The sequence below is a fragment of the Rhinolophus hipposideros genome (genome assembly GCF_964194185.1).
Source record: "Rhinolophus hipposideros genome assembly, chromosome: 11".
Classification (NCBI taxonomy): domain Eukaryota; kingdom Metazoa; phylum Chordata; class Mammalia; order Chiroptera; family Rhinolophidae; genus Rhinolophus; species Rhinolophus hipposideros.
The window spans coordinates 8601639-8615073 of record NC_138057.1 but is presented as its reverse complement, the minus strand read 5'-3'; the positions used below and the strand labels follow the sequence as shown (position 1 = coordinate 8615073).

At 47.9% G+C, this 13435-nt stretch overlaps 1 protein-coding gene across 1 annotated transcript in view; it reads right to left on the bottom strand.

Moving 5' to 3' along the window:
• Positions 1-9529: 9529 nt before the first annotated feature.
• HABP4 (hyaluronan binding protein 4) overlaps positions 9530-13435 on the bottom strand; it is a 28530-nt gene continuing 24624 nt past the window's right edge. Inside the window, exons 7-8 of the mRNA XM_081067237.1 lie at positions 12790-12975; positions 9530-11233 (exon numbers count right to left, since the gene is read on the bottom strand). Coding sequence (XP_080923363.1) covers positions 11177-11233; positions 12790-12975 — 243 coding nt within the window. The 3' untranslated portion in view covers positions 9530-11176. The remainder of the gene's footprint in view (positions 11234-12789; positions 12976-13435) is intronic.

The window sequence follows — 13435 nt, the reverse complement described above, 5'->3', positions numbered from 1 at the left end:
TGTGTTCACTTATCATTCTGAACTGTGGGAGACAGTAGTTAAAATGTAAAGCAGGTGTAATCCTCAGTATTCGTTTGCTAGGGTTACAAAAGTCCATGGTGTCTCTCTCTCTGACCATCCTCAGCTCCTTTTCTTACAAGGTCAGACAGTTAAGTTTGTGAACTCGGCCTAGAAAAAATGCTGCATACCTCATTGCTGAATATCACCTTCAAAGTACTCCCCTTGGGAAGCTATGCACCGACCTCAGTGCCTAGTCCACCCTTCAAAGCAGTTTTGGAACTCTTTCTGGAATGGCCTTCAGAGCTGTCGTCGTCTTACTCTTGATGTCCTGAATGTCATCAAAATGTCTTCCTTTCAATATTTCCTTTATCTTTGGGTAAAGAAAGAAGTTATTGGGGGCCAGATCAGGTGAGTAAGAGGGTGTTCCGATACAGTTATTTGTTTACTGGCTAAAAACTCCCTCACAGACAGTGCCGTGTGAGCTGGTGCATTGTCATGACGTAAGAGCCATGAATTGTTGGGGAAAAGTTCAGGTCGTCTAACTTGTTCACGCAGCCTTTTCAGCACTTCCAAATAGTAAACTTGGTTAACTGTGTGTCCATTTGGTACAAATTCATAATCCCTCTAATAATCCCTCTGATACCTAAAAAGGTATCATCATCATTGCAACAAGACCGTGAACTTAATTGTCAGTCCAGTCAGATTGAACGAGGGCCCACCTAACGGCCTCATTTTAACTTAATCACCTCTTTAAAGGCCCTGTTTCCAAATACAGTCACACGCTGAGGTATTGGGTGTTAGGGCTTCAGTTTAAGAATCGGGGATACACAGGTCAGTCCATAACGCTTGCCCCAGGATAACATGGTGAGCAAGTGAGAAGGCTCCTGTTACAAAGTCGTTCTGTACCCATCCACCGCCAGCTCCAACGACGCAAACTAAGACACAGCAATTAGGCCCTCGGAGTCTTCTAGGTCATAGGCAGTAGTCCCTTCATTTTACCTGCCAAAGTGAATATCAAAGTGCTGGGTGAAAGGCAGGACCGGTGCTTGAGCACTCCACATCCTCATGTGTCTGAACTTAGGCTGCCATCCGCAGTGCTGTTTACCTGCCTTCCCTCATGATGGTCTCCACAGGGCAAAATCCTGAAGACTCAAGGCCCAGGACATCATGCAGAGGTTATGTCTAGGACATAGGAGCTTGTTTTTAAGACGTGCTGTCCAGTCCCCAAAGGAACTTTGCTTTGATTCACGCTTGGATATGAGTTTTCAAAACACAAAGCAAAGGGACCTGTCTTCTCACCTGTATCCAAACTTCTCCCACCAGATTGGGATTTGCAGGCTCTGTTGAAAGCTGCGGCGTCTCCCTGCCCCAACATGGTTTACTTTGAGGCCAGTGCTGGGTTGTGTACCATCCTGAGACGCACTGGAGCTCGCTTGGTTGGTGTGGGCCAAACAGCTCGAAGTCCATGAATGCTGTGAAGGGGGCAGGCTTGGTGGCAAGGCCCTGAGGCTTACCAGGCTTCAGATGAAATCATGAAGTGCGTCTGTTTCTCCTGGGAGTAGCTATATCTTCCAGGGCTGTGCAGTGTAGGTCATGAGCCTCTGAGACCCCTGGCCCTGTAGATACTTGCTTTCCTGTGTTATCTACCACACTGTCCAATGCCCATCTGCCACATGGACAATTTCTAAACCCCTCTCCTTCCATTTAAGTAAAATGGGAATAAAAATAATTCCTATCTTAACAGTAAGTCTGAGAATTAAATTAGATAATACACGCAAAGTGCTTAAAACTATCTGGTATATACCATGTTTCCCCAAAAATAAGACCTTGCAGGACCATCAGCTCTAATGCTACTTTTGGAGCAAAAATTAATATGACCCAGTATTATACCCGGTCTTATATAAGACTGGATCTTATATTACATTAAAATAAGGCCAGATCTTATATTAATTTTTGCTCCAAAAGATGCATTAAAGCTGATGGTCCGGTTAGGTTTTATTTTCGGGGAAACATGGTAGCTTTTAATAATATGTTAAGTTTTTCATACATTTAAGATAATTTTTTTTAGATAATTAGGTAAAGGCTGGTTTATTTTTTTTAAAATTATATTTATGGGGGTGACAATTGTTAGTAAATTTACATAGATTTCAGGTGTACAATTCTGTATTACATCATCTATAAATCCCATTGTCTGTTCACCACCCAGAGTCAGTTCTCCTTCCATCACCATATATTTGACCCCCTTCCCCTCATCACCCACCCCCCACCCCCTTACCCTCTGGTAACCACTAAATTATTGTCTGTGTCTATGAGTTTTTCTTTCTCATTTGTTTGTCTTGTTCTTTTTGGTTTATATACCACATATCAGTGAAATCATAGGGTTCTCTGCTTTGTCTGTCTGATTTATTTCACTTAGCATTATACTCTCAAGATCCATCCATGTTGTCACAAATGCTCCTATATCATCTTTCCTTAACGCGGAATAGTATTCCATTGTGTATATGTACCACAACTTCTTTATCCATTCATCTATTGAAGGGCATTTTGGTTGTTTCCATGTCTTGGCCACTCTGCACAGCAAAAGAAACTATTGACAAAATAATGAGGCAACCAACTGAATGGGAGAAGATTTTTGCAAACAGTGCCTCTGATAAGGGGCTAATATCCAAAATATACAAGGCTGGTTTATTTTTAATTAATTAATTTATTTTTTAACTTTTATTTATTTTAAGTGTTTTTGCAGGACCTATCACCTCCAAGTCAAGTAATTGTTTCAATCTTGTGGGGGGTGCAGCTCACAGTGACCCATGTGGGGATCGAACCGGCAACCTTGTTAAGAGCACCGCACTCTAACCAACTGAACTAACAGGCCATCCCCTATTTTTTATTTTGTTTTTTAGTTTCAGGTGTACAAAACAATGTAATAGTTAGACATTTACACCCTTCACAAAGTGATAACTCCCCTCCCCCAATCTACTACCCCTCTGACATCGTATATAGTTATTACAATTCCATTGACTCTAGTCCTTATACTGTACTCCACATCCTCTGACTATATGTATACTAAATTATAGTTGACAGGTAAAGGCTGATTTTGATACCCAACTATGGTCCCTCAGTATCTGATATTTTTCGTACCTGAAGCATAATATCATATGAGTGTTTAAAAACAGATCAAATTATTTTGAGTTTTGAAGGGAGAAATTCATGTACTGAAGGTAAGTCTTGAAAGTGGTTTGTTCAGAGGCAGGGCAGGGCGTGCTTAAGTAGAAAAGGCCCCTTCCTGAGTTTATTGAGGTAGGAAATTAATATGGAAAGAACGATCAGTGATGTGGATTCTAAAATGAGCTCTGCAACTTACTCTATGACTGGGGATCCTTTATCTGCCTCCTGGCCCTCACTTTGTTCATCTGTAAAATGGGACTAGTAAAACAGTGTTTGGATTAAAAGATCTAAGTGCGTGATTGTGTCTTAGCACGGTACCGGTGCCAGCCTGTCTCTTCTTTTTCTCCTGTGTGTCTGAGTGCAGTTGCGGGTGTGTTGGAAGATAGCGTGGTAGGAGGAGTTCACAAACGTTTTTTGTCTGCATTGTAGTGTGCTATGATGTCTAAATCGTTCTCACATCATGGTTGGTCATGTAGGTGTTTTCCAGCTTTTACCATTCTCATCTGTAAATTCTTCCTGGGTGATGCTGGATTGCCTTAAGACAAATTCTTACAGAAGGCAGTTCTAGGTGAAGGATATGCAGAATTTTAAAGTTTTTGTTACCTACCATATCGAAAAGCAACATGGATGGGGTCATTGTTCAGAGTATGGATTCTGGACCCGGACTGTGTGGGTGCAAACCTTTGCTCTGCCTCTTACTATCTGTGTTCTTTGGGCAGGGTGACAATCTCTGACATGGCTGTATGAGGGTTAAATGAGTTAATATGTGTTAATTGCTTAGAACAAGTGCCTGGCACATTACCAAGAGCTATACGTATTGTTTAATGAGAAAATGAAAAAACACGGTCTTAATGCTCTCCAAAAGGACTGTGACGGTACTGTCCCCTACTCCCCACCTCCCCCATCAGCAGCTGTCGTGACGTGGCTCAGCTGGTTAATTAATAGCAGAACACTGGCCCCAGTGTTACTTCCTACTATATATAGTCCTATCTTTTAGCTGCCCCATTATTCAGATTTGGGGCATTAGTCTGAAGTAGTTGGCACAGTATGCCCTGTATTACAGTCTTACCGTTTTCCCAGCTCCCTCATGGGGGAGCTGGCCCAGCCCATGTGGGAATGAAGACCCTCCACGCCACCCCTCTAGTACGTCTGGCTGCCTTGCCGTGTCTGTAACTGTGTCTCATCTCTTTGCTAGCAAGGCTGCGTGGCTTTGACATGCCTCTGGATGACGGGTGCTCCATCCACACACACATGTCCAGGTAAGAAGCCGTCCTGCTCAGCAGGGCCAGGCCCACCAGGGCGCTGGCCTTGGCCCCTCAGATTCTTTATGGCCAAATATATCTAAGCAGGGCTCTAGAGGCTTTGTGGGAGAAAAGAAAGGGTGAAGGGGGTGGTATGGTTTGTGCTTTGTTTTACTTGGAGAAAGACAGTCCGTGTTTTTTCTCAACACGGATGTGCTGCTCTGCGTAAAATATGATGACTTTTCGGGCGGGACAATCCCGCCTTGTGTAGGGCTCTTGGAGAATGCAGCCAGTCTGGCAACTCCATCCTACCCCCCACCCCCTGCCCCACCTACTAAATACCAGTCATGTTCCCAGCCATTGGACAATCCAAACACCCCCACACATTTCTCAACCACCTTCGGGTTGGGAACCGCTGATGAGCTTCCAATGCAGCTTAGTGGGCAGTGTCGTGAAAACAGCAACAGATACCCGTGGGACCCTGCCCAAGTGAATATTGTTCTCCCACCTTGTCCTGCTCTGGCCTCCGCCCCAGCGGGCAGAAGAAGGGGTGGGAGAAAGGTTTCATTTATAGTGGAGGCAGCAGTATAGCTCAACCCTGGGAATGGTGCTCAGGAGTATTCATGAAACTGGGGGGCGGGGGCCTGAGACTTAGGGTTGGGCCTTGGGGCGTGGAGCTAATGCTGCCCGCCTGGCCCTGGCTTCTCCCCTACAGTGTAGCCGCCACAGAGAGGTTGCCAGACCTGTTGTCTCCACCCCTGGGAGTGACAGCTGGGCCATACACAGCCGCACCACAGTGATTGGCAAGTCCTTAAGTAGCAGTTGAGGGTTCACTCAGCATCGTTGGGTAGGAAAAGACAGGTGGGCCGCCTGGTGGCTGCCCTGGCCCACTCTCGTTCAGAGTGATTCTGGCAAACCCCAGATTTGCCTTGCAGTTAACCGAACAGTTTACATCGTACACGTTGGGGTCTTTTCTCCAACCGGCATGTTAAACTAGTCGTTGCCATCCCCAGTAACTCTGTATGACAGATTCTGGCATTGTAAATACAACTCTGTCTGCCTCCTCCCTTTTCCAGCGATGGTTGGCTGTCGTGGGCTGTCGACTTTCTAAACCAGCTTTTAATCTGGCTCGGGGTCCACAGGGACTAGACCAAAGAAGGTCTCTCCTGGACAGCACAGCGTTCACCAACAGAAATTCTCTCAAGGTGTAATGAAAACCTGTTTCCTCAGACCCGTGCCTCAGCCTCTCAGCAAGAGTTCTGTGCCTCGTTCTTCCAGTTGGTACTGAGATTTCAACCCAGGGCCCGAGCGGGACCTTCCTGTAGGTGACCTGGGGGGATGCCTGGGTTGGGGGAAGGGGCCAGGCAGACACCTCTTTGGTAGCAGTTCAGTCCAAAGTCCCAGTAGACAGCGTTTCTTGAACTTTTTTGTGTTAGGGCCCCTGTGACCATCTGGTGGAAGGTGAAGTCTCTCTCTCCCCAGAAGAGTTCATGCATAATTTTTGAAGAGTTCCAGAAACGGGTCCTCTGTGGTCTCACTGCACTGTCCACCCCTATGGGTGGTGTTCATACAGATGCAATGTGAAGAGCGCCCCCTGGAGGTGTGCTGTGAAGGAGCCTATTTGACAGTCATCCCAAGACCCTTACAAGGCATTCGAGGGGTCCTCAGTGAAAATCCCTGAGCAGTGCCTTTCCACCCTGGTCAGTTCCCTGGGTTGGGATGGAGCCGGGAGAGGTAACCACCGCCCTCACTGCCCCCTTCAACCCCGCCTCAGCATTTCTCCTGCTTCCTTTCTACCCACCTTTCTTTCCCGCTTTCTGAAAACCGCCAGGGTGCCTGCTTGTTCCCACTCTCGTTTTACCTCACCACCAGAACACGCAAGTTCTGATAATTTTGCATTGCCGAGAATTTAGGTCTTACCTCCGACACTTTAAAATATTTCCTCCCTGTTGCTCTAATGCTGCCAGTATTGGGGGAGGGGGTGGTGGTAAGTGCAGAACAGGGCCACCAGCATGGTTGTGGGTTGTTCACTGATGTGCATGAGGTCCTCTTGGGCTAGAAAAGCACACATCTGGCGGGGGGGGAGGCATGGGCAGGGTATCTTCATTGCCTCTGGCAGGGTGGCTGTTCACCAGGAAATAAGTTTTCTCTGCCTCTGTGTTTGGAGAGCTTTTGAGAACTCTGAGCCTCCTGAGGGACTTACATGCAAGTGATGCCACTCCATTGTCACATGACAGGCACTTCCCAGCTTTCACGTGATTTTGTGCTCCTGAGTCAGCTCTCTGAAATTGGGCACATTTCTGCAAAGAAACAATGCTTAGAAGACAGTTCTGTGCTGCCCTGGCTTGACCTGCTTTCCACACATGGGGCCTGCTGTGGCCATAGTAGAGCTGTGATGGGTTTGAGAGCCATTGTGATTTGGTTGGGGCAAGTCCTGTTGCCTTGTCACAGGAAACCTTGTGGCCAAGGACAAGGGCTGAGGGGAGGCCCTGTGGCCACGGGCCAAGGGCCCAGGCTCTGTGAGGCCCCAGGAGGGTCACGCTTCTGCTTCTGTCTCCACCAGTGCCTTGCTGGCCACCTTGACCCTAGTCTCCGTGGCCTCTTGAGTCTGTCATCTCCACCTGAGTAAAAGAGCTAATAGTTTTCTGAGAACACAGCTAATCCCTTCATGCTTTGGGGCAGACTCACTTAGGCTACCACTGCAAGTGGTCCTGGTGTTTCAGGGTTACCATGTCTTGCTCCTTTTCTGCAGGGAGTGGCCGAGCACAGCAGCACACAGCACATCCTGTGTGGCTCCTTTGGTCCCTGGGGTATGTGTCCTCTGGCCTTTCCCTGTCCCTCTCCTACCAGCTTTGTCCAAAGGATTGGTCATTTAACCGGAAATTCCCGGAGTGTGTAGAAAGAACTGGGCTGGGGGACTGAATCTTCTTTTTGCCTCATCTCCTCATCCCCATCCTTGCCCAGATACTAGCAGGGGAGCTTCTTCGTGGGAAGACGGATGTCCTTCCCTGTTCTCTGACTGTAACGTGATGAGACGATTACAAGACAGCACACAGTAGCCCCTCAAGAAATGCTCGTTTCCTCAGGTTCTGCAATACGGGCAGACGGGCATCCTTCAGACTTAAAAAGATGTCCAAATAAATGGCAAAGCTGTGATGTTAGGGGTGCCCCCTGTTGCAGTGACTCCTGTCGGTCGGGATACTGGCTCCTTTCAGAGGGGAGGGAGGCCATGGTGGGCTCGGTCACAACTGACAGGCCTCTGGGGACATCGTTTTCCTCACTGGTGGTGGTTACATACGTATTGTAGTTTACAATAGAGTTCTTTTAAGTACCTGCTTTTTTTCCTTCCTCGTTCCCTTTACCACATAACTAACTACAGGCCCATCTGGGACAGAGAGCCAGGCAAAGCCTCACACTCTTGGCTGGAGGCAGTGGTGCCAGCTGCCCAAGGGCTGGCCTTCTGGCTGCTTCAGGGAGGGACCTGGAAGGGGGGCCAGCCTCTGGGTGGCTGTTCACACAGCATGATCCTCACAGAGGCTGAGGGGAGGGGACAGCAGCAGCAGCGAAAGGAAATTGGGATCTTTTCTCAAAGTGAAACTGCTTATCCAGCTGGGTGTTGCTGGGAGGAAGGGCTCCTTGTGGAATAACTTAGAAGAGGACAGTTCCCGTTTTTATTTTTAGGGCTGACCTTTCCCAGCTCAGCCCCAGACCCGGGTCCAGGTGCTCCACAGGATTTGCCAACATGGTGTGGTTTCAAAGGAAAAGCAATGCCTTCACCTCGGAATTACCTATGCACTGGGATGGCTTGGAGCAGCTAGTGACCAGAAGAAAAAAGACCTGAACCAGTGATCAACACTAGAAAAGGGGGTGCCTATTATGGGTTCTCTGGCCTTGCATGGGATGAAAATGTCAAATGCGTATCATTAGGCTAAAGCTGTCCTGGCCAGATGTGACGACCACCCACTGCATGGTTTTCGCCCTCCTGAACCCGTTCCAGCTGGCAGCAGCTTTGGGAGCAAGTTCACATCTTCCCAGACCGTGTCAGGTATGCAGAGATGACAGCTGTCAGGGGTCAAACCTCCGTTTATGGGACTCTCCCAGCTGCAGGCTCTGGAACATCCCACCCCCGCTCTGTGGCGGCTGCCCTGGCAGCCTGAGATCCAGCAGGGAGCTGGTTGAGAAAGGATCCAAGTCCGGCTTGGGGCTGGCACATGTGCCCCTGGAATTCAGACATGCTTGACCTCCACTTTCCAAGAAGTGTTTCAGGCCTCCAAGTTTTCTTTTGTGGGCTTAATTTGCTTAGTATTGTTACCAGCCAGAAACGTGCCCTGCCTTGTGACAACACGTCAACACACAAGTCCCTCAAAGGAGTCTGGGAGGGAAACTCTGATCTGGAAGGTCTTGCCTTGTGTATAGGTCCGAGGACGTAACCCTTCTGCCTCTTCTGCTTTTCCGTACAGCACGTTAGCCCTTTGCTTCTGCTCTGTGTTCCTGGGGCACTGGACTGCCGACAACCACATAACAAAAACCCACATTGGCGAGGTAGCACTGGTGCACACATGAAACCCTCTACAGGTTTAGAAACTACCTAGCCCCCCAAAACTTCAGCCCCAGGACCCGAGACTGCTCCAGGGTTCAGGAATCTTCGGTGTGTTTGGGAAGGCTGCAGTGTTGGCAAATATAACATTAAATCTAGCGTCATAGGCTTTTTCAAGTGTTACAACATGGGAATTTTCTTGAAAGGGATCTCTGTTTAGCCAATCCTCAAAGCCAAGACAAGGCAAAATGACTTAGTGTGACAGCTTCACGCCTGCTGAGTAATGACACAGCTTCATGTTGCAGCAGCTGATTATTATGCTGAACTTGACATTCACCCTCACAAGACTTCTTAACTTAGATCAGGGCACTCCATTGTCTTTTCCATGGAGAGGGAATAAAACCATCAGTTAATATGGGATATTAATAACAAGACCAAAATTAGGCTGTCACTCAGTGGAAGTCCCATGGCTAAGGGTTCAGTTCTGATTTTTCAACAAAATGTGACTCTTAACTTGGGGCCTTTTCCCACATTCTTATCTCTGGACCCAGATGTGACCAAAAGATTCATCTTCCTATACACGAAGTTAGGAGGAAATACCAACCTTTATTTACACTTGGGTTCAAGTTCAGAGCCATCTTAGACAGTATAACAAAGTAGGGGAAAATCCCACTCCTGGGACCAAGGTTCAAATTCTAACAAGCATATTAACTGTGACAACAGGCAAATGTTCCCCGCAGTTTCATCAGCCAAGTGGGGAAAGCATTACCCCAGCTTCCAGCAGCTGTTACAGCTACCTCTGCCCCAGCCCCCATTCTGGGCACTAAACTTTCCCAGCTGAGAGTGCGTGGGCTCTGCAGGTCTCAGCTCTGCTGGTTAGGGCGGCACTTGGGGAGTCACTGAGCCTCTGAGGTAGCCCTTAACACCAAACATTCACCAAAGGCAAGAAATAGGAACTCAGAACTGGTGCAAGGACTGAGCGAGAAAAACCGCATGTAGGTGTTCAATAAATATTATTTACAAGTCTTGCCCAGGACAAGGACAGAGGGCCTCTGTACATAGATGCTGAATTCCCACACTCGGTTTTTTTTTTTTTAATTATTATTATTGGGGAAGGGGAACAGGGCTTTATTGGGGAACAGTGTGTCAATCTTAGTTGTGGAAGGTGCCGTTCAGCTTCAAGTTGTCCTTTCAATCTTAGTTGTGGAGGGTGCAGCTCACCTCCAGGTCTAGTTACCATTGCTAGTTCCAGGGGGCGCAGCCCACCATCCTTTGTGGGAGTCGAGGAATCGAACTGGCAACCTTGTGGTTGAGAGTCCACTGGCCCATGTGGGAATCGAACCTGGCAGCCTTTGGAGTTAGGAGCACGGAGCTCCAACCGCCTGAGCCACCCAGCTGGCCCCCACACTCGTTTTTGATGGAGAAAAGGATATGTTGTTAAGCTCCAATGCTCTTTTCGCCTTTTTTATTTGATGGGTTAAAGAATATGATTTTAAAAATCATATACTTAATGTGCATCCTAAAAACCACTCAAACACTAAGTATCACATTAATACTAAGCGTGTATGTGTGTGTATTGTGTGTACATACACAGAATCCACGAGGTAGTTTAAGTCACCATTAAAACAAGAAAATCAAAACTCCTTAATTCTCTGTCACAGAGTGGTAACCAGTGGCTGCACAATAGTTCTTTAAAATTATTGGTTAAAAGAAAAACTAGAATTTAAAAAAATCCCAGGAAGAGTATAACATTTACACTAAATAGTGAATACAATTATATTTTAATTTCTTGGTCTCTGAAAACTAGGCTGTGACTGCTTTAAATTCACGGTCTGAGTTACGTGTATTTCCTCTAATACTAAAGGACAGACTTCCTATTAATATCTATACAACTTACTAAGCAGACTCAACAGATTGTAGTTTAGAATCTCTGTACACATTTTAAACATTATTTCTGAACTTCATTTGGAATTTCTTAAATAAAAAAATAATCCCCATTCTGCACCTTCTTGGGAAAGTGCCAGACTAACCCCTGCCCTGACTGGAACTGCTGCTCAGAGTATCTGGAGAAATGCTATCCCACCATCCCCGCCAGCCAAAAAAGTACAATGGATTCACACCACACGGGGAAAAAGCAACATCTATTGTTCTTACAGTCTGACTCTTCCCCACAGCAAGGAAAGTCTCTCCATAGGGATGCCAGTGCTGTTCTAAGTTGCCAGGGAAATAGGGCTCAAGCCAGAGCAGGAAAGTCTTCAGGGTCATCCGGGTTTGGAACAACATCTTGAGTCTGAAAAAGAAAAGTTTTGAAACCAACTGTCATTTCATCCATTACTACTTGGGAAGAGCACGGTGTGAAACATGGTGCCTGCTCTCACCTAGGGGAGGGTGGTCCAAACACCGAGGGACAGACAGGCCCAGTAGAAGAGGAGAGTTGCAGGGTCATGTAGGTGAGGAGCTGCCTCGAGGCTGCAACGGGGAGCGGGGCCTCCCCCTCTTCCTCTCACAAACCCTTGCTGAGTGACCCTTTTTGTATCTGGACTTCCTTCACCCAATAAATATGACAGAATGTTTACTATATGAAGATATAAGGATGGTTACAGACAGTTCTCAACCTCGAGGAGCTCACAGTGAGGGGGAAACACACTGAGAAAGTTACAGTGTGGTGACGTCAGTAACAGATGCCCTGGGAATGGGGCCCAGAGTACGGGTGTCCAAAGCAGTTTGGTGGCAAAGTACACATTGCATACGGTCAGGAAGGCTTTTCAGGAAGAGTGGGTTCTCCCAGAGGTAAGCATCAGTGAATGAGGAAAGAGAACAGATTCTGAAACAGTGCAACGTGACCATGGAGGGGTGGGGGCAGTTCTGAGCCGGAAGAGCGCAGGTGGGCTTTTGCTCTTGCTTAATACAGCAATCTGGAGGCACCTCCGCCAGGGGCTGCCCCTGGGAGCGAGGGAATCGGGCAGCCACAGAGGAGGGCGGCTCCGGCTGCATCGGCACAGGGACGCCGCTGCGGCCCACACTGGCCACAGAGCCTGGTGTCCAACTCCCACGATAAACAGGCATTCATGTATTTGTTCGTAAGACACTCAGGAAGCACCTACTACACGCTTACATTGTGCTAGGCCCTGAGGAAACGGACAATGAGCCAAAGCAGCCGTGTCTGCTGTCGTCCACCGCAGACAGCAGACACGATCAATAATCACACCAGTGAGAACAATTACAAGCGGAGATAATGCTTCAAAGAGAAGAACTAAACATCCTGGCTCACGGACTCTGACCTGGTCTGGAAGGAAACGTGAGCAATGAAGCCCGTGAGGAGGTGAGGTTGGAGGAGCTGTTCTAGGGAAGCAGGCAGGGTCCGTGCGCTAAGGAGCGGCTTGTCTGCAGAAGGAGAGGGACAGCAGAGCTGCTGAGGAGTGGGGAAGAACGGTGTGAGAGGAGAAGTGAGCGTGGAGGATTCTGTCTGTGCTAAACGCGCCCTACGTGGACAGGGCATACAAGCAGACCGTGCTGAGTAAGCAACCTTCAGGTGCCCTGATTCTAGCTCAAGCCTGGGGATCATGTCTGATTCAGATGAGTGAGTGTTCTCCGGGCCTGAGTGCGCCTTCAGGGCAGACACTGGCCCTCCCTGGGGATCCTGGAGGCCAGGTTACAGAATGGTCTGTACCCAGCTGAGGTCCATGATGCTGACTTCACCGTTCCAAACACCTCAACCTCAGACCCACACTAAAGAGGAGGAATCCACGACAGAACCTGGTGACCCTCCAAAATTAGACTGTCGGCCCAGGGCACCCTCTCGCATCCTTCAGAAAACTACCCAGGATTTAGACGACAAACACTTACCACCACTTCTGCTCTGGGTCCATAGTTCTCTGCCCGTCTGATCCTTCCCCGGCCTCCCCGTGTGCCACCTCTGGCTCCGCGCCCGGGACGAGGGAGGTTACCAAAATTAATCTCCAGCTGGGATGTGATGTCATTGGCTGCTTTCCGGAATACGTGGGCATCATCCTCATAGTCATCCTTTACCATCTGAAACACAGTTATAGCATCAAACACACAGCCGTCTCCATGGACACTCCTTCTGCTCAGTGTCCTAGCCGTGTGCTGTGAGGGAGCTGAGATGGTGTCACAGCCAGAAGGTGGCCCTCCTGATGTGTCCCTGGCACTGGGCTACAGGGCTAGGCACAGGAGATGACACTGCTGCTCTTGTTCCAGTGCAGGGGGTTCTGCACACTTCACAGCGTCAAATTCTCACATTCATAGTTTTTTTTTTTTTTTAATTTATTGCAGTGACAATTGTTAGTCAAGTTACATAGATTTCAGGTGTAGAATTCTGTGTTACATCACCTATAAATCCCATTGTGTGTTCACCACCCAGAGTCAGTTCTCCTTCCATCACCATATAGTTGATTCATAGTCTTAATCCAAACATCTTTGACCTTAATATTTCAAGTGAGACCAACTATCTACCAGGTTAGCAGGTTAACAT